The sequence below is a fragment of the Lepeophtheirus salmonis genome, chromosome 14, assembly GCF_016086655.4.
Source record: "Lepeophtheirus salmonis chromosome 14, UVic_Lsal_1.4, whole genome shotgun sequence".
NCBI classification, from domain to species: Eukaryota; Metazoa; Arthropoda; class Copepoda; order Siphonostomatoida; family Caligidae; genus Lepeophtheirus; species Lepeophtheirus salmonis.
The window spans coordinates 37,000,048-37,027,260 of record NC_052144.2 but is presented as its reverse complement, the minus strand read 5'-3'; the positions used below and the strand labels follow the sequence as shown (position 1 = coordinate 37,027,260).

The window sequence follows — 27,213 nt, the reverse complement described above, 5'->3', positions numbered from 1 at the left end:
GAAAAACCAAAGTCCAATGGGGAAATGTGAATTTCATACTTATGAAATATACTTATGAAAATCCAATGTAATCAATATGGTAGCCCTGAGAATTTGAATAATGTTTTGGAGAAGATCAGCTACAATCAGCTGTGACAAGGGCGGGGGAGCAGGAAATAAACAAGGACATTGGCAAAAATTACTCCTATGTCGATCCCAAAATTCTACTCTGAGGACAACAATGACTTTTTTATTAATAAAAAAACTGCAAGTGAATAGTCATTATGTTACTTTGAAATAAATCAAAAACCATTAATTGTTAACCAAAAATATAAATATTTCAATTTAAAAAATAAGACCGAAAACACTTTTGGACTTAGGAATTATCCTAGTTTCAAAAAATCAGAAAATTATAAGCTAGTGGGCGGTATATTACCTACAACCTCCACATAACCAGAACGATGTATCATAGGATCCGTATTGATTTGACACATGTACCATCCACGATCAGTGGGTTGAACACGCTGGATATGTAAGAACCATTGATTGGATGTGGGCCGTGAGAGAGAAATTCGTGGATTTCTTGTAATGACATTGTTATGAATGGTGAGAATGGTTTGTGTGTCCACACGAACCCATGCGACTTTGTAATTATTCAAATTATCCACCTTGCATTTGAGTACTGCGTTCTTTCCGATGGTTACCGTGACATTCACGACCTTTTCAGGGAAATAGGGTAGCATGACCTCTGAAAACAAAAGAAGAGAATGGGCATTAAAATAATCTTATTAGAAAATAAATTCTAGTTTTTTAGTTCAGAATTATACGCTTTCAACTTTATTCAAATTTCGATTACGGCTAATTCGGAAAAGTTAGGATACGGCAAGGCTATAACTATTGCAAAATTTCATTTTCTTAAGATGCCATCTTTAGGTAGGATATATAGTTGAAAGTTTGAAAGAAGACACAAGTTCTATACTTCGCCAATAAAGATTCAAATACAGGATTAATCATTATTTAACATTAATAAATGATAAAAGAAATTACCCAAAGCTATAAAAAAATTAATCAAGTATTTTTTCTAAGGCTACCCTATAGAGCAAAAAGAAAGAATAAAATAAGAAAATTTTGATTTTTCATATCTGAAAATGTAAAAAAATTCATGCCCGCTATACGAATACGTGGATCCTCAAATTTTCCTTAATTTTTCTCCTTTTTTTTTTGCTCAATAAGACAAATTTAGACAAAAACCTTTTTGGAAACTTTTTATTCGTTAACAAAATATCTATTTAAACTATTTTATGCTAAATCATTAAGATATATTTTAGTATCTATACGCACTAAGTAAAGAGTTTTTGCCATTTTTTCATAATTTGATCGAGATGTTCTACCTCAATATAACCTCATAGAGTAATGGAAGTTTACATAGGTAATTTTCAACCCTAAAGCAACTTGTCCACACTACCCGTAATCGAAATTCGAAAAAAGTTGAAAATCAAATCGGTCCATTATACATACACAGATACATCTATTGCGTACAAGTTACGATTTTGTACAAGTTGTAACTTGTATAAGCCAACTGTAAAAGTTGCAAACAAAAAATGAGTTGAAGAATGTAAAGTACTTCTGATGAGCATAATAACACATAACCCAGGTGAACACTCATTTTGTACAAATGAACACACCCCAATAAAATGAATTTATCTTTGAGTGCAGAATCCAAAACGGATCTCAGTTTTTCTCTCAGAAATCTGAATTGCGAAGTATCTTAGATTATAATAATTTGGGACTATTATCGCTCAGAGTCATTTTTACCCTAACAATCCCTAAATTAAAAGTACGATTAATACAACCACTTTAAAAGTACTTTTTAAAGTTATAAAGAGTTTTTATTTTTTCTCTATCTTGTTTTTAACTAAATATATTTCCATTTTTAGGCTGAAAAATACCTTTTTCTTGAGATACTTGTAACTGATGCATAGAACATATTGATGAGAAATATATTATAGAAAAATATTCAATGTATAATTTATAAAAAAGATAAATTTAAAAAATAGGCATCGCCAAAGTTGTTTCTTCCATTTGTTGTATTTTTTAAGTGATCCCATATTGAAATATTAAAATTATCTACTCATCCTTACTGGATTGCTTTATTATTTCAATCCTGGTATCTCATTCCTAAGGAAGGGGTCCACTCTACTCCCTTATGAGATATGGTAGTTTTTCTCGGATGAATTCTCCTCCCGTCGTCCCTCGTGGAATTTGGATTCCGAATTAGAACATCTCTTGAAATGGAATAATTAGTTAAAAACTATCTTCCTTTGATTGTTTCGATCTATATACATTTTTAAAATTCTTTATATTTATGCCAAAAAAAACCCAAAGTTGGAAAACAATTTTTCAAACAACTAATCTCATATTTCTAATAAAATCTTCTTGCTTCCTCCAGATTTAGTATTTGGTTAGGTTAAAATGGTCTGGATTTATCTAATCGACCATATATGTAGAACAAAATATAAACATTATTGTCCAGTGGTGCAAGGGCACTTAAAGAAAAAGGGCAATACTACGTGACCCTTAGGTATAGGCATGGGCGTCCTCTCTCCCATTTTTTTTTATAAAGTCTAATATTTATTTCGAAGTCTGTTTTCAGTATTATCCTACATGGAATCTAAAATGATCGAACAAATCAGTCTGAAATTTAACAAATAGCATGTTTCTGAGATATTTTTTGGGGGCCTCCAAGTTCATAAAGAGCCTGTTTTTAACAGAAATAAAGTCTCCTTTTCCTTCTATCTATATCCTTTCCTCTTCTCTTCTCCCTCTGTATCTTTCTACATCCCTCTTTCTGTCTCTTTTCTTCTACATTCATTCCTTGTTTCTATTCCCCTCTATTCAACCCTCCAGCGCAGGTACCCTCTGCTAGTATATACTTATAAAATATACCTATTTATATAAGTAATTATATTACGGTGTTGATAATTTTTTTAGGTTAATCATACCCCCAATGATAAAAGTTAGCAACGCCCCTGGGCATGAAGCTGCTCTAACTACTAAACATATAAAAAATATTTATGTTAGTTCTATTGGGACCTGTAAGGATCCTTTTTATCCAGGAGATAAAATACTTGATTAAAAATATGTACAATGTGCGGACCCCTATTTTTTACATATGCAAGACAAGTACTTTTAATGCCCACCATATAATCGGCATTACTTCTGGTTAATCTGGCCCAAATTTCAATTTACGTCACGAGACATTTGCAAATAACTGTTCAAAATTAAATAAAAATTATAGTTGATTTAAATAGGCGGAACTAGACAGCTTTATGAATTTGTGGTCATATCTACATAAAGAAGGAAGTAGAAAGTTGTTATGATATAAGAGAGAAAAAAGTTAAGGAGGAAAACATTGGGATCTAATCCCAGGGTATCATTCTAAGGTTTATCCTATTTTATTCCCCTCGCAGATTAAATCGAGGGAATAGTTTCTTGTAGATACGCATATATAGATGTATAAATAGATAAAAGATACGGTAAACCTATATGTAGACCTCTCATGGTTTCAAGAACTATATATGTATATATTTGTAAAAAGAGTAAATACATTGTGGATTTAGTCAATGAATATACAATTTCAAATTGATTTGATCTGAGAATGTACATTAAACTAGTTCAAAATACATCATTGAAATAGACCATGAGGGGACACCAGAACTATGGTTGTGTTGGTATTTATATAGGAACGTGGACTACGGTCCAGTCCCGATTGTCCTCCAGACCAGTCCCAAATAATGACTGTTATAAGGACCAAAAGTCCTTAGCACCAATAGGACACATATTGATACATATACGAGTCTTAGACGACTTCGGGATTAAAGAATGTTGATCAGGACTTGTTCAAATACATAGGAGCTTCAAATACTTGATCCAAACGATTGATTCATTCCCCATTGTCCATCTGATCTAAGAGTATACTTAATCCTACCAGAATTTTCATGGGAGATATTGAATGTCCATCAAAGGCATAAGAAAACATACATGATAGTAAAAAAAGTTGTAGATAATTTGTTAATAAGGTTAACAAACGAACTACTCAAATACAAATATATATATATATACATATATATTAATGAAAAAAAAAAAAACAATTTTCTTACTATATCTATTTTCTTTCCCCAAGAGGCTCTAATTCCCAGGTCCAATCAGATTACCTTTAAGCTTTTTATTCCACGGGACAAGAGAAAAAGAAGGACAAAGTTTTTTTTTGGTTTTTTTGTCTTTTTTCTCCTAATTGATGAAAAAACTTTGGTACTCAAACTTTAAGAACATTTTCTAATTCTTTTCTTCTTAGTACTCTGATTATTAAATCATTATTGTGTTTTGGATTGACAAAACAAAACGATTGATTGTCGTGTGTGTTTTCTTTTACTTTCTATAATAATAATTCAAATTGATGATGAATTAGACATTATTTATTCTTTTTCTCTTATTGTAATTAAGTATGAAAGGAGCTTTCATGATATGAAAATAAATGCAATTTGATGAGTTGGGGGGGGGGGCTCTCTTTCCCTCTTGCTCATATTGTAAAAATATGTTCATCTAACTTATCTACATACTTCAACAAGGATATGATTTATTAATTAACAATATTAATTTCAACAAAATTAATGCTATAAATAAATGTATGTCGAAACTCTCTAATTCATTAAAGTAAACTCCTTAGGGGCAATGATGGCTTCTAGGTGGCGTTGGAAGGCATGACACCCACTGCATATATATTTCTCTGTCATGACGTCCCAGTGCTGGCTTCCAGGTGGCTTGGAAGGCATGACCCCCCTGCATATCAAGTTCTCTGTCATGGTGTCCCAGTGCTGGCTGACAGGAGCTTCAGGGCCTTTGTGTTTGGATGACGGACACTTCTTCCCTTCCCCTGGACATGCACCCAAATGATGTGGTCAAGGGATTGATTTGGTATGAGGTTTATGGGGGGGGGGAATTTGTATAAAGAAACAGTTCAAAAGACTCATTCAAAAGAGTCTTGCAACGGAAGAGATGGGTGTCTAGTTACATGACTAGTGACAAAAGTGGCTTTTCCACCCTCACAAGGCTCTTCCCACCTGTTATTTATCTTACGTCATAATTCCTTGTAACAGCATCCATTTCCTTTTCTTACGCACTTACACGTTGTACAGTTATTTGGATCAATAAACACTTATTCCTTTCTATAAGGAGTATGAGTTCCAAATTCCTTGTATTATATCCTATTAAGTATTATTGGTTTACAAACATCGCACCACCCACTTTTTTGATAACTCTCTGGACAGTCTGGTGTGAACCCCCAAGATCTCTTGCATGAACTGGAGGGAATTGGCCTGGACCGTTTTCTTTCACTTCTCCGGGTCCAGTTTGGCCTTTTTGACAGAGCCCTTCTTCCTCTCCAACGTTTTGGACTTCCTGACGGCACAGACAGTGGTCCTGGAGACCCTGAATTACTTGTAGTAAGCGAATGGAAATTCGTCAATCATGTTCAAGTGTCATTTTCCTGACTTGTACGTAAGCTAGAGTGCTCAAGTTGTGTTGTTTTTTTTGTTACAAATTGGTTATACTTTAATATGTCCAAATATAAATTAATTTATATCACTCAACCTTCATTAATTATTGAATTAGTAAATGTTCAGATTTCAATGGACCACCCGGTAACATTGCTCAGATTTATTAGACACCAACGAACATACAAACTTTACTTTAATAATATAGAGGATAAATCCCCATGAAATCCTGAGTTTTACTCTCCTCTTTTCATGAACACACTCACAAGTAGTTACATGTTGTTGTTTTTTTTGGTGTACACAGTAAATCGATTTAAGGCTTCCCAAATTTTTTGTAGTGGTTCCGGAACCAAAATTGATATCTGTATTTAGAGACATTGTCGACAAAAAATATTTTAAAAAATGTCATGAAGGGAAATTTAAGTGTCTACAGCTAGCTGGGAAAGTTTAAGCATGTTTTTTTTTTTAATTGAAAATTTTGTTTTGGATGAATAGCTAGAAGCAAATTTTTTATAAAGTAATCGTGCTATAACTTGCGGGCTCAATACACATTTAGTACGGCACCTTTTTAAATCTATCAATATCCCTGTACCACTAGTTCACGAGTATACCGAACAACACTAAATCCCAATAAATAAAGTATGTATCATATAAATAAGTTTCAATTGATCTGTGGTCCACAAACGTATCAAACTGATCTCATCTGACTCAAAAGTGTGTCCACTCCTCTTCAAAACTAAAAGATCATTTCTCTCAGCCTATTCCATAAATTTAAATATACAGTTCATAATTGGCCTAAATGGTAGTCATTGAAATATTGCATAAAAATTAAATTTCTCATTTTGAGTATTTTATTTTAAAGATAGCTTTTGTATTGATGCATCTCATTTTTTTTTTTTTTATAAATTTACGTAGGAGTCAAGAAAAGGAAAAATGCACTTGCATAAACCACTTCTGACTGACTATGCACCAAGATAGACAGAGACAACGAGAATAGAATCTCATTTAGGGAGTTAACTACTAATTTCTTTATCATTAATTTAAGAGGTCAGTTGTATTACGTGCTTAGATTTAATAGGGGAAAACAGTTCTTTTTATATTCAGTGGTGTCCCGTTGTTTAGAACACATACATAAAAAAACAACACAATTAAATCAGTGGATAAGAAAAACTTTCCTTCTGCAAATGAAAAATTCTAAACAAACATTTTATGGGATATTACGAAATATTGTCACTTCCTTTCATCAGACCATCAGTTTTCTAGCAGGCATATGTAAATTCATGATATTTTGGATACCTAAAATATGAATGCCAATATCAATGTTTGATACATCAATTATGAGAGTACCAAGTCTTTGTATGAATAAAAAAAAATCTTTCAAAGAGTAGGAGAGTAGTGCTGTGTCAGATTTATTTATTCGGTCCAGTCCATTCCTGTCTTAGAACCGGTCCATCGGACTGTCAGTAGTAAAACTGATTAAAACAAGAAGAAATAAAGTTGAGAGATGTCATCAAGGACCGAACTTCATAGGTTTTAGGACTGAATTGGACCGGATCGAGACTGAACTGGACGGCACTGCAGTATTCATTCATAAATAATAACTAACACACCAGAGCGAGCCACCAGATAGGAGACCAATAGCTTATTCTGTCTCACTTTTTGAGGAACAATAAAATTGAAAATTGCTTAATTACTGGTTATGATGTCATCCGCATTTAACATAATAACATGAAACTCCCCTTCCCCATTTTTAAATCGGTTTAACTGCTCCTGAAACCTTAAACAATACCACAACTGCAAAATCTTCTTCATCTTTTGTTGGTTAAATTTAGGATTATTTTCCTGGTTTGAGGCTCCCCTAGAAGAACTCTCACACTCCTCAAGTGGAGAAGGTGTCCCGTTGTTTTATATATGTATTTCTCCATGGATGGTGAATCAAATGAACCTATAAAAGACTACCAAATGATACCTAATCTATTTTGTAAGAGAATCTGATAGAAAAATGTGTCATTCATAAAAAAAAATTCATACTAGCGGTAGTACACGACATTGCCCGGAGTAATTAAGCGTCGGCTAAAGGACAAATTTAGCTTTTATAATATAGAAGATAACTCCGCAAGCCATCTTCAGTGTTATTTTCCGTTTGTCACGAGCACACTCACAATAAAAAATTCAATATTTATATCAATTCATATGTATTCTCACCTCAAGAATGAAAAAATAATAATAAGAGATTGAGAAAAAAATAATAATATGTTGGGATGACTGATGAGTACTTTAGTGTTTAGAGTGCTCATTAATAAAAACAAATAAAATGAATTTCAACATATAATGAATATGGACATGAATTATGAAATTCATAAGAGAGCAATAATAACAAAAGCAACCAGAAATAGTGCCCTTGTTAGACACCAAAAATATTTCATTCATACGACCACATTATTATTTATTTATCAAAAGTATTGCTGACATACAGGAGCACAACATAGTGCGCCTTGTATAAACGTTTGATACTAAATGCACACGCCGGCACTATTTCATTATTACGCCCACATTATTATTTCTTAGATCAAAATATGGTTATTGTTACATCATGGAGCACTATTTACAGCACACCCCGTGACTCATTTTCATTTATACAGACATTCAGACAGACAAACAGACAAAGTTTTCTTTATTAATATAGATTATCATTATTTTCTTGTAGTGCTGGATTCGATTATTACTAGAGCTCGTAAAGAACCTCGAATTCACTGAACCCGACAATTATCTAAAAATTGCTCAAACTCCACCGAAATAATTGTACTTTTTGAATAATCAAAACTCGAAACTTTTGAGTTATGATGATTTATCAAATACCAAGTGTCACTCAAAAACGCTACAGAGGACCTTTTCTTGTTTAAGGAAGAGTTTATGTATCAAAAAGGAGAAATGGTATCGGACGTTGTAATTGAATAACGTGTTATACAACGTATAAATTGTAACAATCAGTTTATAGATATTGCAACATGTATACGACATTTACATTTTTGTAGATAAAAAAATACAGCTCCATAATTAGAAATTGATAAAAGGTTAGTACTTTTGTTCTTTTTTGAAATAATGTTCATTCTTTGATAGATATCTATCTCTTTCTCTCTCGGGCTTTACAAAATCCCCATACCATCGTATAGTTTTATAAAACTCTACAAAATAGCTGGGCTCCTAACGTTAACAAAATTAGTGTTGTGTCGATTGACTCAATTAAGAATTTTAATAAGCTAATATATTTTAATAACTATGAGATCGTGTAATTCATCACGGTGTTAAGGTCGGCTGAAAAGTTTGTAGGTTAACATAGAAAAACACATTTATTCATTTACTGAATTCAATTACCTTCGAGGGTGATACAACCATTATAGCGGTTATACAAGTTTTATTTCTCTTTATTCGCAAAATTGGTTTCAGTTTCGGCGATTATCTCTTCAATATTTTTGTATTTCTTTCCCAGTGAGCATTCTTTTGAAGTCTGCAAACATTCACTAGAAACCAGATCCGGAGAATGCGGTGGATGTTTATAGTTTGGGCCTTTTCGAGGTAATTAATGTACATTGTACATCCCAGAATACTGATTTCATGAACTTACCAGACGACTGTTGCGTCTTTCTACGCTTTGGATTCAGTTTATCGCATGCATTCCACTCTTCTGACTGTTGATTGGAGTCTGGTGTATAGTGATGGAGCCATATTTCATCCATACATAGTTACATAAAGTCAAAGTTAGTATTTACAACGGTTAAACTTCGCAAAAAATAGCTCTGAATCATAACATGTTGTTAGTTTGGATCGATTCTGAGCTAGCGTGGCACCCACATTGGACATTGCTTTCGTGTATCCAAATATTCATTTCCATCAAGTTCCTTTGATATCTGTAGATCCATACTTATTGCGATCAACTTCACTTTACAACCATTTGAGATTATTTTGTTTACCTTTTTGATGTTTTTTATCGGTACGCCCACTACCGACATCGTCTTTGACTCTCTGTTCAACATTTGATTCTGTACGTGCTGAGCTCAAATAGTGTTGATCAAACCAAGCCTTTAACAGTATTTTTTTCCACCAAAAAGCAATGCTTTATTGACTCATGAAAGTCTATTTTAGCAATAAAAAAATTTGCTATTGACTTTCTTTGGGCTTAACAAATAAATTTGTAAAATCCAATTTGTTTATATAACTATTAGAAAATAGTGAAACGATGTAGCATGTGTTAGGGAGAATTTATTCTCTTGAACTCAATTTGTGTACTGTGTGAAGGTTCGATACTCTGTCTTCCAAAAGAAATGCAAATATTCTTAACATTATATTTATGGACTTCAAAGACAAACTTTAAAGTCGGATAAAGTAATTGTAATACAATAATTAGTGATGGAAATCATGTGTATTTTGGGGTATGTAAAAAAACCAAAAATCAATATGGTAACCCTGACAATTTGAAGGAGCAGTCATGGCGTTTCATTATATCAGCTACAATCAGTTGTGATTAGAGAGGAAGGGGAGAAGGAAATAAACAAGACTTTGGCAAGAATTACTCCAATGTGAATCCTCAATTCTACTCTGAGACGATCAAGGACTTACAATATAACTCCGCAACATATCCTCAGGGTTACGCTCCGTCTTTTATGAGCACACATGAATGTTCAATCAGGGTTTGAAAACAATTGAATGTAGTAGGAAAGGATGTCCACCTCTCAAGAATTAAATAATGACAACCGCTTAGGAAAAGAAAATTCATTCTTCAGATTACCAGTCCAAAAAAATAGTTGGCTAAAAAATACACACAATTTACATCAATAGCTGTAATTTTTACTTATATTTAATCTTTGCAACTCCATCTGACCAATTAAAGGAGCATTTAAAATATTAGTTGGTGTCAGCAGTACCACAAATCTAAAAACATTTGATAAGTTTCAGTGTTAAAAATCAAATCGACTACGGGGTTTTCGAATTCGAAAACCAACTCACCATTTACATCGAGTGGAAAAATCATTGGTTCAAGCCGAATCGATACAAAACTACTTAGGTTATCTATAGTTAAAAATTTTAATGTTACATTCAAGTAAGAGACACATACAGCTGTACATGGAGGGGAAGGATGAAGCAATATTTTATGGGTGTTTATTCATCGTTTCTCTATGAATGAAAAATACTAGATACAAATACAAAATGGGTAGAGCGATGTTATACATTTTGTCGCATTGTTTTGATGTACAAGAAACACACACAATAAAGAAGGAGAAGGGAATGAGCCCCATTAATGTAGATATCTATTTAATTCATTTCAATGTACAAATAACTCTTCTTCTTTTTTTGAAAAAACACTATTCCTTAAAATGCTAATTATGTAAAAAAAGAAAGGCATTCAAAATATTATTATGTTTTGATGATGAGAAATGGCATTTATCATGGTTAGTCAAGCAAGATATAAAGAAAAAGGAAAGAATATGTACTTATAAGTTCATCGTGAAGAAGAAAAAAAACATATAATTTTCTTTTAATTTCTCCATGTTCTAAAAAGAAAAAGAAGAAATAATCACGCAACTTTATTTGAAAGTTGCGTCACCACTTCTTGATTAATTCATATATTATTCACATATGTGGTGCATCAACAAAAAAAAAAAACTATTGCAAAACTCATAAAATGAGATATTTTGAATCAATTAATTTTTGTAATTTACCGAGTGTTCTATTAAAATCTGAATACTTTGAATTTGAAACTTCAACAAAATATAATTTATTAATAAACAATAGAATTTCAACAAAATTAATACTCTTTTAATCATTTATGTAGCCACCCTTATAGGCAATGATGACTTCCGGGGAGGCGGAAGACCTGGCACCCACTGCAAATCTAGTCATCTGTCATTGGGTCCAAGTACTGACTGACAGTGGCTTTGAGGGTTCGGTGTTTGAATGACGGACACTGCAGGCCGTCCCTTTGACATGCACTCAAATTATGGGGATTAGTATCAGGGCTATAGGGGATCCAAAAGTGTCAAAAAAGAGTTCAAGCGAGTCTAGCAACAGTTTCTTTCATTCTTGGTGTCTAAAAGTGGCCACTCCACCCTCAAAAGGCTCTTTCCACCTACTTTTTCCATAGCTCACAGGACAGTCATGTGTGAAACCCCAAGATCTGTTTCATGGTCCCTCATGGACTGAGGGGATTCGTCTGGGAGGCTTTCTTAATTTCTCTGGGTCCATTTTCATCTTTTTGGCAGAGCTCTTCTTTCCCTCCAACGTTTCGGACAACGGCTTAGACGGTGGTCATAGAGACACCCAACTGCCTGCAGTGTGCAAATGGAAATTCGTCGATCACGTTCTAGTGTAATTTTCTAGATTTGTACTTAAGCTAGAGAACTCAATTTTTGTTTTGTAACTAATGGCTTATGCTTTAATATATCTAAATATGAATTTATTTCAATCACTCAACCTTCATTAATTATTAAATTTGTAAATGTTCATATTTCAACGGACAACCCCGTATATTGTATACATACCAGGGCTTCGGTATTTTGAATGTCACTGCCTCCGACTCCAAACTCCATACCACAATTTTACAATAATATAGTTTATGGGTTATTTAAGTATTATTGAGTAATTAGATTTTTGTAGAGACTATAAATATAGAATTAATTTATAGATATAGGTAGTTATTGGTTCTATATTGTAAATAGTTGTACCAGATATAAAGAAAATATATGGAATATTAGATGAATAACAAATGAAACTGATCATAAGTTATTTGATTAAATCTATTGCTAGTTCATTCATAAGTTTCTGAACATAATGTATGCACTTGTTACCGAGGAATAACAATAAACCCAACCTCTCATTGCAATAATACACTTTACAAACACTGATGACGTCATCGATTTGTTGTTTTTTTTATTAGAAATAAGTGGCATGGTGGAAGTTTTGGGCCACGGGCTTTTCAGGTTTGGCAAAATGAGGTTGGGCCAGCGGGTTTTCGAGACCGTGCAGACCGAATCCACCTCTAATCCACACTCAATTTTGAGAAAAATCATTTTAGCTTGCTTTTGTGTTGACGCGGCACACTTGGATACATGCACGGTGACTCATGTACCTTTTTAGTGTTTTGCACAACATTGATTGATTGAACTAAAAAAAAATTCCAGTTCAATTGCCACAGTTATGCTCTAGATATGGAACACAGACTCTCTTTTTTATCTTCTCATCTTTTGATCAACCTTATAAAACTAAACAGGTCATGAATTCAAACATTTGCATAATGAATATCTTTAGGAATTGATTATTATTTTTGGGTTGATCCATTTATTATATGTTATATTAATACTAATTAATATAATAAGTTCTTGTAATTCCTTAATACAATAATTACAAGGTCGTTTTAATTCAATTCCTTTATTCACTTCATAACTAGTCTACAAATTGTAAAATAGAAAAAATACCATTAAATGGGTAAATAAAAGGAGGAAAAAAATTTGCTTTCAATCGATCATGTATTCCTTTGGCAATTTAAGTAAATCTTTTTTAAACCAAATTTTCAAGTTACAATAAATCCATGAATGAATTGCCATACCATTGAATGATAAATAATACATATTTCGGTCCCAAGCTCTTGTAAAAACATAAAAAAACTACATTTGGGGTATCTCAATATGTCATTATATTAGGTTGAGTCATAAAGAATTTGCAATTCCATAACTTTTTTAAATGCTATATGAAACATTATGTCATTGTCGTATTTTTCACACCCTAAACTGTAAGAAAGGATTGTTTGTAGTAAAAGTATTAGTTAACAAATCCACCGCTGCATTATGGACAAACTTAGTGTTCGCCGCTATGTCTATCACCGCTGTAAGATGGGAGAATCAGTCACGGAGATCTACACCAAACTCTGAAACACTGTGGTAAAATACACTCCACTACTCGGCAGATTGGTTATAATTGCACTAGAGCCATAGAGGATAGCATTTTCACTCTGTAGAAAAGGGGTCGTCCAGGACGTCCCCGCGAGATCAGGAGCCTCGACAACATCACCTATGTTGTTGATATGATCGACTTCAAACTGCAGCTGAGTAACATACAAGAAGGAACAATTTTGAAGGCACTGGAGATATTATGTCAGGCGTGGAGCGGGCAATGAAGAAGGTGACAGAAGAGGAGCTCTTGGACCAACCTAAAAAGTTACGAGACCACTGGCCCGAAGTAATAGCGTCCCAAGGCTACTATGTAACATGATTATACATTTATTTTAGTGTTTTTATAAAAATTCGAGTATTATGAGCAAACTATTTATAACTCAACCATGGAACTCTAGACACCTATAATGAAGACGGAATTTTTCCAATTCCCTGACTCAGTTTCTTGCACATTGTGCCCTCGCTGGGAAGCTGCCACTTTTGTAGACGATACGGATTCATCTTCAGATCCTCGCTGAAGATGTGACGCATGGGTTTCCGAGACACATCAAACCCATGAGCAATCTGTCTCATGGAGCGCTTCTTTTTATGGTTTATCTTCGACCTCGTTGCCTTGATCAGCCTGGGTGTCCTCATAGACCTCGGGTGGCCACTTCTGGGCCTGTTATCAAGACTCCCAGTCTCTGTATACCCATTGATTGTATAGTAGAACGATGACTTGGACAAATTAAGGTTTTACTGGGCCTCGATAATGGCACTAGAGCTCTTCCCTCCCAAATGAAGCTAAATGATGGCACGATTTGGGTTCATGACGTTTTCGTTAGAGGCTTAAGGACATGTTTAAAAAAAAGTTTGTTGAACAACAAACAAAGATGGAGATTGTTGATTAATGTGATATAAAAAGATTTTAAAAAATATATACACGTATAGGAGAAATATTAAGTAGAATTTGCTGCCCTAAGACTTATGGATCACCCAATGGAATTTCATGTCTCAACCTAATATCTCCCTTTCGCCAGGTGTAGCAACTAAAGTGGCGATCACACATAGCCGATTTTGCCTTAAGTGGACGTTGGGACGCAAAAAAATGGGAAAATCAGAGGTTATCGCAAAGATTGTGTGATTGTCGTACGATATTCGTACGATTTTACACACGATTTTTGGAGGTCACAAGGCCTTTTTTCGTTTTCCAACTGTTCAAAAAATTTAGGCCCGTCTCATGCCACTTTGTCGTCGTTAGGGTGTCACAACGACATCAATAAGGCATCGCCAGGTAATTTTACCACACTTTTAGCGGATCGCAGCATTTTTTTCGTCAATAATCGTATGGGTACCGACATTTTATTCCACGAGTGTTGCACGATTGTTGTGTAACTCTCCTGAGACTTCCCAGGTACGACTTCATATTAGCCCTGATGTCATATTGTGTCGCGACTGTTGTGCAACTATCGCAGAAGATATATTTTTGCTAGTCGGTAACAAGTCGTGCAATGATAAAGGGGTGTCGCAGGACACTCGCATGACTCTTGCAGGACCATTGGTAGACTATCCTAAGACAAATATTGGGGTTTTTTTTTTGAAAATGTCGATGGTGCAAGGTTTCTGGAAAGGCAAAATCGCTAGGACATCGTTTGGAGACGTCTTGTAAGTGTGAGCTAGGGCTTAACTATGCCACTATCTTAACAACTATCTTATTTTGACCCTGGCCTTTCGAAGAGGGAAAGGTTGAGAGATACAAATACAATAAAGATCATATCGTGCATGATTGACTAATCATAATAAGACATAGTCCCACTTCTCTAGCCATGACGAGTTCTCTTTCAGAAGTGTTTTAGGAAATGAGTTTTTGTTCTTTCTCAGTGAAAATAAAAAGATTAATCCACTGCTACAACAGCAATGGATAGAATGACAATTTCTACAATTATAATTCTTTCTCTTTTGTCTTGAGAGTAGAAAATGAAGAGGAATGAGGGGGAAACAGGGGGGGCAGAGTAATAAAACCAAATGAGAATTAGGGATGAAGATAACATCATGCTTGTGTTAATACACTCTAGCAAGACCATCTACAGAAATGGACATGATAATACGTACCATATAAATATTGTTTTCATTTATTTGTAAAAATGTGGAGTTTTTGGTTTTTTTTAAGAAGAAGGAACTAATCTAATTAGAAATGCATTTTAAAAAGCCTTGTGTTCATAGGGGTAAGGTATAATAAAGTATACTAATAGTACCATTGCACTTCTTTCAACTCTCAATTCTTTTTGAGAATTGTATGTACTTCTTATAACATGTACGTACACACAACACAATAGAAGTGAGAAATAATAAATTGGAGATGAGAACGTGATTTGCAGGATGGTAAAACCTTCAGTATCATACATACATATATATCAAAATAAATAAATAACAATACATGAATTACTACGTGAATAAAAAACAAACAAATGGTTTTATTGGAGGCTAAAGAACAAAAACTGTAACTTACCGTCATCCAAGAGTTTTTTATAGTCGATAAGTGTAAAATCCTTTGTAAAGTCCTCTGCAATTTTGTTCTCCACAATGAGTTCGTTGGTTTTTCTGATCACGGCTTTCACTGCAAATATAAGAATCACATATGTATTTGTAGTCATACTCAGGATAGTGATGTATTTAAAACTGTTCAAATTGCTATTGTAACCCCTATTGCAATTCGAATAAGTCATAAAAAAGGGACCACCTATAACATAAACTCTCAATTTTTTTAAGGCACAACCCAAACATAAAGTATACATATTTTTTATATATAAAAAATCATCAATTTTTTGATTTAGACTGCTCTTGCAGACGTCTCTAGAATGTACACTTCAATTGCTGTTCACGCCATTTTTGTTTTAGCATTTTTAGTCGAAAAATATCGAAAAGTTACGAAATAACGATATATACATATTGGTCTTTACAATAAATTTGAGCTTGATTGTTTTAAGCAAATCTCGTCATAGCAACATTCATTGAGATGAGCTTCTAACGTAAACTCTCAAGTTTATTATGCCCCACCCCAAAAAAATGTCTATTATAAAAAAGGAAAGACTACAAATTGTCAAATCGTCAAATTTCTGGTTTAAACCCCTGTCTTAAATTCTACAACGGTCTCTATAATTACATGTCAATTGGCATTAACGACTTTTTTGTTTTATATTTTTAGTCGAAAAAGTATCGAAAAGCTCCGAAATACCGATAACTATATTGGCGTGTCTGTTCATTTGAGTGTGAGGTTATTTTCAGCGAGTGCTATTTAACTGACATTCCTTTAGGGGAGCTTCTTTTCACGAAGATTAATTTCAGAGATATTTTGATAGAATAAACATTACAAGATACATCAGACAACCATCATTATTTACCAGAGTTGTCCTTAAAATCAATTGGGAAAAGTATAACAGGATCAACTGAGACAATGTGAGATTTCGTAGTTAGAACGTAAGTTTTTGTGATGGTGTTCAAACACTTTTATCGATGAGTATTCCTGTAGTAGGACCTTTAAGAAAATGATGCTCAATCACAGATTATTTTCTTTGCCAGTGTTATAAACCGAAAACTTTTGCTTCCATTGGAATTTTGTTCATTTCAATTTGATAAAGTAAATTATAATAAAATGTTTCATAGATTAACATCGCTTAAAAGAAGCTTGCCCAAATAAATCCTCGCTCAAATGCATATGAATGAAATTAAAATGGCTGAAAATAACTTCGCTCAAATGAAAGTTAAATAAAATAAAAATTTATTAAATCTTTTCCCCAAAAAGTATAAGGATTTAAACCTTATTTCCACTATGATCATCTTATTAATTAAATTTATCTGCATGTATGAAAAACAGTGTTAGTTACTCAAAAAATGTGGATTTTGTTTTGTCTCAAAGTTTTGCCAACCCATACACATTGTGTATTAATTCATTTTTCAGAGTAGATTAAGGACCGGAATCCACAAAGTGATTGCAATCGACTTGTTGACAATGATAGAAAGCATTTCCTTAAGGCTGAAGATCAAATCTGATACTATTTTTAGTACATCGATTATATATATGTATAATATAATTTAATCATTCAGCATATTGGAGGAAAAAAACTCAATTTAGTCATTGAAATATTAATGCGGTGTAATAATTCTTTTAAAAAGATATTCAGGAGTTTATTTTGGATTTTTTTTTTTTTCATTTGATATTTCCTGATGTTGAGGCTTGTAAATCTTAAGCATTTTTTAGGGTTATATTTTTGTAGTTGTTGGTCACCTGAACAAAGTTTTTCTTCTCTAAAGCTGTTATTATTATCTTTTTTTAACCTTTATTTAGACACGAATTTATAAAAATTAGAATTATCTAAAATTCTCTGGTGAAGATGCATTTACAAAATATAATTAAACCTTATACTTTAAAATTTCTTCAACTAGATTAAGGCTAACCAATATAAAACACTCATATATCGAAGTAAATGACAGAAAATTTGCTTTTAAACTAACAACTGGCTCGGACCTTTTTTTTTTTTTTTTTATCTCTCTTTCTAAAACGTTTGGATATTTTCTGCAAAGTCCGAAAATGTATGAATGCGTTTGATGAATGATATCGAATGATATCCAAGGCCCAGTACCAAGCACCCTCAATCATCCTAAGGATCTTCAATTCGAACGCACCATATGATGCTACTGCCGAAATTTAAATAACTCGAATATCCTCTGCAACCAATCCTACAGTTATTTTCTTTGCTAGGTAGCTCTTAACATCTATCAAAGCAATCCCTATTGGTCTAGCTTTAGCTTTCTTTATTTTTACATGACACGCCGAATAGAACTATCGCCGTAATTATATTAACGTTATTGTCCTCCGGACCTCTCAGGTTTAAACTAATAAATGATCTTAGAATATGTAATTGTTTTACTTTTCTAAATCCGTTATCAATATCATTTTATTCTTGAGGAGGGAACATCTAATGATAAGTGCATATGCTTATGAATGACTAAGATTAAACGCTTAGGACTTGTTGGGGAGGTATACGTGTATGTTCCTGATGTACTCATAGTATAATTGAGGATCAAAAGCGAAAATTGATATCATGACAGCACTAATATGATAAACTAAAAGTTGCAGCACCATTAGGGGTATGGAAGAAGGATATTTTATGTACATAATTAGCAGAAATTACTATGATTCATATCACTTTTCCTCAAACAAATGGGGGAGGATGTATAATGTGTTGGAGAGTATTTATGACATATTTATGTGTGAGATATGAATGACTAGTAGGACAGAACATTATCCTTCATAATTGATGAGATTGTTTTTTGTTTTGAATAATTAAGGACATAATAAACACTTTAAATAATGGTTGCTTCTGTATAAACATACCCACACTGTCTATTAGTCATGGAACGACGATTAATCGGAATCGGAAAATTGGGTGTTATTTATGGAATCGGCATCGGGAAAAGAATGTTTAGCTTGCGATTCCGATTCTTATTTATTACTGGTATTTAATTATTTATTACTTTTCTTCATTTTATAAAAGAAAATAGAATTTGTGCTTTTTACTTGAAAATGGAATATTTAAAATTATTTTAAAAAAAATTTTATACTTGAAATTTAATTTTTCAAAAAAATTAAATTTCTGTTAGTTCTATTAATTTTTCTACCAAAAAAATTAAATTTTTTTGAGAATAGCTATGGGTTTTTGAAATTTAAAAATTATTAAAAAAAACGAATTTTTAATTACCCGGTTTTAATCATGTGATCTCTACTTTCACTCACGGTCTACCTTTCTGTCTATGCAATTTCTCTCTCTCTTTTTTTTTCTTTCTCCCCCCTGCACTTTCCCTTTTGAAAACCAACGCCAGGGACGTCACATGTTGTCCCTGACGTCTCTTTCAGTACGTCTATGTAAACTACTGGGTTTTTTAGGCTGTGAATATATCTTGCACCATCTCGTTAGAGGTGTGAAAAGTTACAATCATAAAGTGGGGCACCTTAATGAGAAGATGTTGCTGTTACCTTTCAAACGAGATATTGCTGACAAATACATTTCACTTTTTGACGGAAAGAAAAAGGTAGGAGATTGTAACTTTGATCCGCACCGGTCATGACAACTCGGAAATCATCAAGCAAATCAGGATCAACCAACATACCATCTACAATGTTCAGAAGCACCTGAAAGATGGGTTTGGCTTCAAAGATCCTCTTTGAAGCAGTTGCTCAGTCAAACTATGCCTAAAATCAGTTAAAAGCTCTATTGAGTAAATCCAGCCATGTCCAATTCCGTATTTGCAAAAAATAAATAAAAAACTCCCTAAACATCTTTCCCATGTCAAAAGTTGTCAAAGCTGCTACAGGGTGGGTGTCAAAAAAAGGTTTTAGATTTCTTGACTCATAAGCATCAACTATTCCGGCTTCTTTTTTTTTTTTTTTCAACTTCTGGCCGCTCCAGAGCAGAGTAGACCTCAACCCGCTAAACTACAAAATCAGGTTGCAACTGAATTACAAGGCCGGTTGAGTCTGCCACAGCAACATTGCAGACCTCAAGTCCTCTGTGAAAAGGAGTTGAATAATATGAGCTGGAGCCAAATCCCATATGTGAGGGTGGCCTTCCAGTCCCCCTATGAGGCTGTCACTGCCGCCAATGGTAGCTAACTTTACAATTAATATTAATATTTATATTGATTAAATCTCTCTTTGATATACAGCATGTCTGAGTGTTTCTGTACTTTATTTAGATTAAAATGAAGTACAGAAGCAATACCAATTTTGATATTGGAACAGATGATTGATTCCTTTTTTTTTTTACGTTTGATCATAGGGTATTCTTTTTAGAACATGGGTTTCAGACAGGGGGGTCTTCTTCCCCTAGACAGTGATATTGAGGGTGAAAATATGAAATTATGTCATACATACAAAAGCCCCGATGAATAACAAATTTTACAGAATTAATTCGGTTTTACAGAAATTATATCACCCTATAAACGATCTTGTATTTCCAGAGTGAAACCCAACTAAATCTGGCAGCTATTATTAACTATCTACCCGTTAATTTTGGGCCTTGTACCTTCCTCTTTTTGGAGGATGAAAGGTTGAGAGATACAAGTAAGATTTCTATGTTATATGGAATAGGATTGTATATATGGATAATGTACACACCTAAATACTAAGATATTCTAGGTAAAGATTTGAATTAATTCATCTAAAGCTTCTTTCTTTCTTTTTTTTCCTCCAACGGCTTTCACTTCCTTCATTACTCCACAGTGCACACAGCCTATGACACTATTGTCATTTGTTTTCCTAATTGTTCTAGTAAGTGTCGCAATATACACATTCATAATATTGTCTGGGGGAGGGGGGGGTAGAGGTCAGTTTTTTCGAAATACAACAAATAAATATGAGACGGGTTTGATTTTCAAATTTTTTTGAATTTGGATTATATGTAGAGCAGAGAGGTTACGTTGGGGTATGAGCATAGTCAGTACAAAATTTCCGTATTCTACAATCTCATCTTCAGGTGGCACATATTGTTCAATGTTTTTGATAATAAATATATGTTTTCCTTATTGTGACTATTTTTTTTTATTAAGCAATATACCAGATTTAAAAAAAAAAATCATGTATATTAATAAGGTATACAAATAATATTGACTAGATTTTTTTCGAAAACGATTATTGATTCTCCGAAAAGAGGAAAACTAATATCAATTTTGATGACTCGCGTATAAGGAGCACCTGTTTTTTTAATGCTTTCCAAAAAATTGTTTCATAAGAATAAAAAAACTACCATTTTAATAATGAACAATGATTGTAAAGAAGAAAAACATATATATACACAAAACACTTTTATAATATATATTTTTCCCCACTAAAAACCATCCTTCCTTTCCTAACCAAATCCGTCCGTCCATTCTTCCGATCCAAGCCGGGCTACCCTATCTGTTAAGTATCCAATGATACGGATCGATTGCTCCCTTCCCTCTGCACCGGATCGCCTAGAGTATTGAATGGACGCTTACAACCAAAGTCTCAATTTTTCAGCAGTTGCCGGCTCGATTATTATTATTTAATTCTTGAGAAGGTAACGTCTGGTTATAAAGTAATAAATACTGTCTATGCACATGAGAGACAAAGAGTAAAAAGGAGGGTTTGCAAGAGAGTTATTAGCATAAGTCATTGTTGTACTCAGTCCCAAATAGTGGTACTGCGAATGCTCATCTCGGATCCTGTTCATACCCAAACAATAGAATTGAGTATGGAAATCACATTAATTCCAGCCTATATGCCCTTGCTATTCCTTTCTCTCAAAGCTGCTTGTAGCTAATCTAATAAAACGTCATGACAGCTAAGCTGCTCTCCTGCCAAACATTCTTCTAATTGCCAGGGTGACCAAGTTAATTATCAATTTCTTTTATTTCTACATAGCGGCAGGTCATCGATAATGATATAGTCATTATATTAAAAGGTTGGGGGTCCAAGGGTTTTTTGTCCTAGTAGCCTAAACTATATTTAGTTAATATTTTATTTGTATCCACGTCTAAGGGGTGGATGTGTGTAAAGAAATAACTAAGTACATAAAACGATTAGAAAATGAAAAACGGTTGATGAATGTGCGCTACCTGCTTCTTTGTCCATTATTAAATAAGTTGTGGTATGTTAACATCTCCCTTTAAAAGAAGAATTCTCGCCTATTTTTGATGTAAATTGATCTAAAAATGCATAATTAAATAACATATAAAATATATATAAATTTAAGAATAAGTACAATATTTTCCACGCACTAATTCTAATTAAATGTAAAAGCTTCTCTTTTTTGTACCAGTAATTTTTTCTTTTTCAAAATTTTAATACAGGTGTAACATATGTAGTGATGTAAATCCTGTGATTTTTTTATTAATTTTCTTTTCCTTAGCAGTTGTCCTTATTATTTAATCCCTTAGAAGTGAACATCCTTTCCTAAATAGATTCACTTATATTCAAAACCAGATTGAACATTCGTGAGTAACCTTGAGGATTTGTTGGGGAGTTATAATTGGAAGGTCTTGTTGTACTCAGATTAAATTTGGGGATCGACATCGGAGTTATTCTTACCAATGTCGTTATTTATTTCTTTGTCACATCTGACTGTATCTGATCTCCTCCAAAACATTTATCAAATTGTGAGGGTTACCATGTTAATTTTTGGTTTCTTTTTTTAACATGTCCATTATACATTGGAAAACATCACTAGACATATGTCTCGCTCACGTCTTCTCTTTGCGCTCTTACAAAAAAACATATCTAATGACACGTAAGAGAAGAAGGGAATAATCATCTTATGCTGTTTTATTCAAACGATTAAGCAAAGTTTATGATTTTTTATATATACTTACATACATAATATCAATGATGTAATTAACTCTACTTTTTAAGAGCCTTAGGGAAAGAGAAACGTAAATGGATAATTTAATATGAGAAATCCGCCTTGGAAAGACGTATATGTATTAGATACAAATATTTTATTTTACTATATTATGTACGTAATTTCATTTGAATGTACATAAAATGGTGGGAGGGGGGGAGTGTACTATTAAGTGACTTTTCTTCATTTTTGATTTCTTGTCTTAACACAGGGGAACGGATTCTTATCCAACAGATTGGAGTTGAAGACTGTAGATAGAACCACAATTTATCATATTGCCAATCCAAGTACAGCCTAACAAAGATACCAGACATTTTTCTGAGTTTTTATTTTTCAATATAGCCTCCTTATAAGTCTAATGACTTCTCCCAATGCTTCCATCCCCGTAACCCGTCCAAATAGTACTCTCTGCAAAATAATTGTTCACGAGAAAATCAATTACTCTGGGTCAGTTTGACTTAGACGCGTTAAATTTTTAGACAACAAGCCCTTATATACCTTATATTGATTTAATCTACATATATAAAGGTTACACTTTCAAATACAAAGGATTAATGACAGCTCCAAACTCAATTTTGTCCGTTTTCACAAAAACAATCACATCAACTCACTCAAACGATTTTTACATAACAACTGGGCGTGCCACAGATGTTGAATATATGGGAATAGCTTTTATTTAAGAGTGCTACCATCTTCATGTTGAGGTTCGAAACTTTTCAGACCACTCTCGTGCATATCTTTAAAAATATAATTACCAAACCATTCTAGCAATACCCACATTAAAACATTGGATGATTATATTTAATTTTTTTTTGTAGAACCCATTAAAATCGAGAGGTTTTCTTCATCTACTTCTAAAATGATAAGCAACGAGTTGCTGTACCCTGCATTTGTCAGAGTTATTAGGCATCGTCCAACAGACAAACTTTGTCCAAAAATATAGAACATAACTACTCAAGAAGTTTTCAGTGTTACTCACCATTTTGATGAGAACACTTAATACGTAAATGTTCTCTCCTCAGGAATCAAAGAATAATATACTCACGTTATACAGCAGGGAGTACTATGTTCAGTGCACCCTCTATACACGCTCGATGCTATATGCAAAATCCCTCCGAAATTTCATTAAGATACTTTGCTTTATTTAAATAGCTTGCTCATTTAATTGAAGTGTAGAGTAAGATCAAGGATAGTCGAAAATATGACCTACAATGTGTGGGATATATTTTACTAGTTGGCGGTCTGAACAGTATTTTTGTAAAGTTATAGTCAATATTCTTTCATTATTAAAGAGGGAACATCTAAATATCAAGTAATCAATAGTGAGTGTGCTCATGCAAGACAAAAAAGAAACACTGAGGAATTGTTGGGGTAGTTATAATGAGTTTTAGTACTTGTTGGATCAATAAATGAGTAATTTCTACAAATTGTCAGGGTGACCATATCCTTTGACGCTTTTTTTTACATTGACATATTTAGCAAACTCCATATAATGAGAGATGGTTGTTTTTGTTTGTTTGTTTTTGCAGAGGGGCCACGAGAAAGTGGGAGCGAGACATAGGTACGCCTGAATTGAGACCATTGTTAATATCAGCTACATTTTTTATGATGTTGGAGGGATTAAATGAATTACTGCTATAAAGAAGAAAACCTTCTACATTTAAAATAGCATTAGTGCAGGAAAATATCATAATTATAAATAAATACATATGTATTCGTATATATTTTGGTATGCATTTTAAATCTGTTTACACTAAAGATCTGCGAGAATTCTTATTTTAGAGTGAGATATTAGCACACCTCAACTTATTAAATAATGTAAGAAGAAAGAGGACTCACATCTATCTACCTTTGTTCCTTTTCTAATTGCACCACTTAGTTTTTCCCCCCTATTTATAAATGATAATGTCTGGACAGTAGATAATAATAGTAACTCCAAGCTGTGTTACTAAGTAATGACGTAGACTGTACCTCAATCTTTCACACTGTGAATCTACATACAAAGAAAAGTCATCAATCCATATTAGGAATACCTACATTAAAGGGCCAAGTAATGTTCGGTTGACATTTAATACCTCTGTGTGAAATCCTTTAAAATTGACAGCTTCCATCCCTCCTATTCCAAAAATAAAAGCAATGGCTCATTTTAAAGTAGTGTTGAGTTGGTCTCAAAAAAAAAAAAAAGACTGGTCATAAATACTGTATTGTTTATTATATAAGCTAAACTTGAAACTTGGATACACCCTTAACCACGTTTAACAAAATGTTGTTCAATATTGTTTTTTGTTCACCCACTACATTTTGTAATATGTAAATAGTCAAAATAAAATACTCTTAAGCAAAAATAATTGATATTTTAGGAAAGAGTTTGGAGAGGAATCGTGATTCATCAAGACAGAACCAGGCCGCATACATCCTTGATGACGCGCCAGAAGCACGGGAGCTCGGATGGGAAGTTATTATGTACCCATCCTACAGTCCAGACTTGGCACCAAGTGACTACTGCATGTTTGCCGATGCCCAACGCGCTTGAGGGTACAAATTTGGCCTACATAGGGGCCTGTGAAAATTGGTTGTCATTGTTTTTTTGCCAATAGGGACAAGGGCTTTTACAAAAAAGGGTATTATGAAGTGGGATTCTTGTTGGCAACAAGTTATCAAACAGAACAGGGCATTTTTGGTTTAAATCGGATGATTATGACACTCCTTATGAAGCATCGAAATAAAGTGAAAAATATAAAATTACTTTTACCCAAACATTTATAACTACAATTCCAGGACATCTACACCCTAAAAAATTATCCTCCAGATAATCATATCCCATGTCATTAAGCCCTCTATGCCTCATATGAAGTGGAAAAAGAAATTAAAAAGCTACACATCCTTTATAATGATAGAGTATACAATTGAAATACTTATTATTATCCGTAATTCCAACTCTGTCTTGGAAAGGAGTTTCAAAGACTTGTGTTGTTTAATCCTATATTGAACTCTACATTAGTGATTTCCAAATGGTTCATATTCACTCCTTATATATATAGATATATTTATTGTTATATTGATAATCTGATCCCTCAATTATGAAGACTTGGATCAGAAGAAATATCCACCCCTTTATTAAATCTTTTATTGACTTCACTTATAAGCTTAACTCCAAAAGTAAACATTTTAATTCCCATAGTTGGCATTTAATTCTTATACGGACACAGTCTATGATTTCATTTATCAATATCTCTTTATCTCAATTTAATATCCTAATAAAGAGATTTTCAGGGGATCATGGTATTCTGATTCTACAAATATATAGAGGTCTGGCCAGCAAAACGTGAACTCGCAAGCCTCGTGACCTCGTGTATAAGGACAATTCCAAGAAGCCCTTCACGGCCCTTTTCGATGGTCCTAGCAGTCACGAAGAAGTAGGTGGAGAGACGATTCATCGATTTGGTTGGGTCCTCTTTGATCTTCTTCTAGACAGGAACTCCGGATTCCTCTTTAAATTGTGTGCTTCACTTCCTACTTTGATGTAAAGGTCTTCTTTATTATTCTTCATCTTGGTCACATTGAAAATCAGGCTCCTGGATCACTTATCAATGCCCATAATCCTCACCATCCTCAACTTCAGCATCTTGGAGATATGAGAAGGAGCCTTTTGTCTTTTTTGCTTAATCATGATGACGAGATGACGAAATATTTATTATAGTTTGTTATGCACAAAGGATGGCTGAACCAGTATTATATTGTACTATAATCAAAATTAGAATATTTTTTGCAAGGCATGTGCAATGATCATAATACATTTTTATGAAAAATTCCAAGGGCCAACAATTAAGGACTTGTCCTAAGACTGGATTAGACCGAATAAATAAGGACCGACACAACCCTACAGTACTTTTGGAGTGTGACATACAAATCTCCATCAATAGAACATATATATTTATCATCAATCATTAGGAGTAAAGAGATGGAAGAAGAATGATCGAGAGGAAAGAGAAGGAAAAAGAAATTCAGTTGTGTGTGTGTGTGGTTTTTTAAGAGCGTCCTTTTACACTATCTATGATTTCGAGATATTGTTTTGTCTTATAAGTATAACAAAAATCTCAGACAACAACACATTTATTATTACACATTATTTCTTCACCCACAAAAAGATTTATTGCCTCATCATTCTATGTATGAACGGAAAAAAAGCGCAGTCCAAGAACAAGAAATACAACTTGCCTCTTGTAAAAAGATAATATATATATATATATATATATAAAGGACAAACAAAACGATTGGAAGGAGAGACTGAATAAGGACATTTATACATTAAAAGCAATGGAATGAATATATATATATATATCC

At 33.3% G+C, this 27,213-nt stretch overlaps 1 protein-coding gene across 4 annotated transcripts in view; it reads right to left on the bottom strand.

Moving 5' to 3' along the window:
• LOC121129186 (neurotrimin) overlaps nt 1-27,213 on the bottom strand; it is a 65,108-nt gene that overhangs the window by 20,724 nt on the left and 17,171 nt on the right. For 3 of the 4 annotated variants that reach the window (XM_071893354.1, XM_071893353.1, XM_071893356.1), the window contains exons 2-3: nt 15,963-16,070; nt 416-727 (exon numbers count right to left, since the gene is read on the bottom strand). In XM_071893354.1, the coding sequence (XP_071749455.1) occupies nt 416-727; nt 15,963-16,070 (420 nt within the window). Of the gene's footprint in view, nt 1-415; nt 728-15,962; nt 16,071-19,487; nt 19,675-27,213 lie in introns of those variants that run through there. The other variant, XM_071893355.1, reaches the window with a different exon arrangement.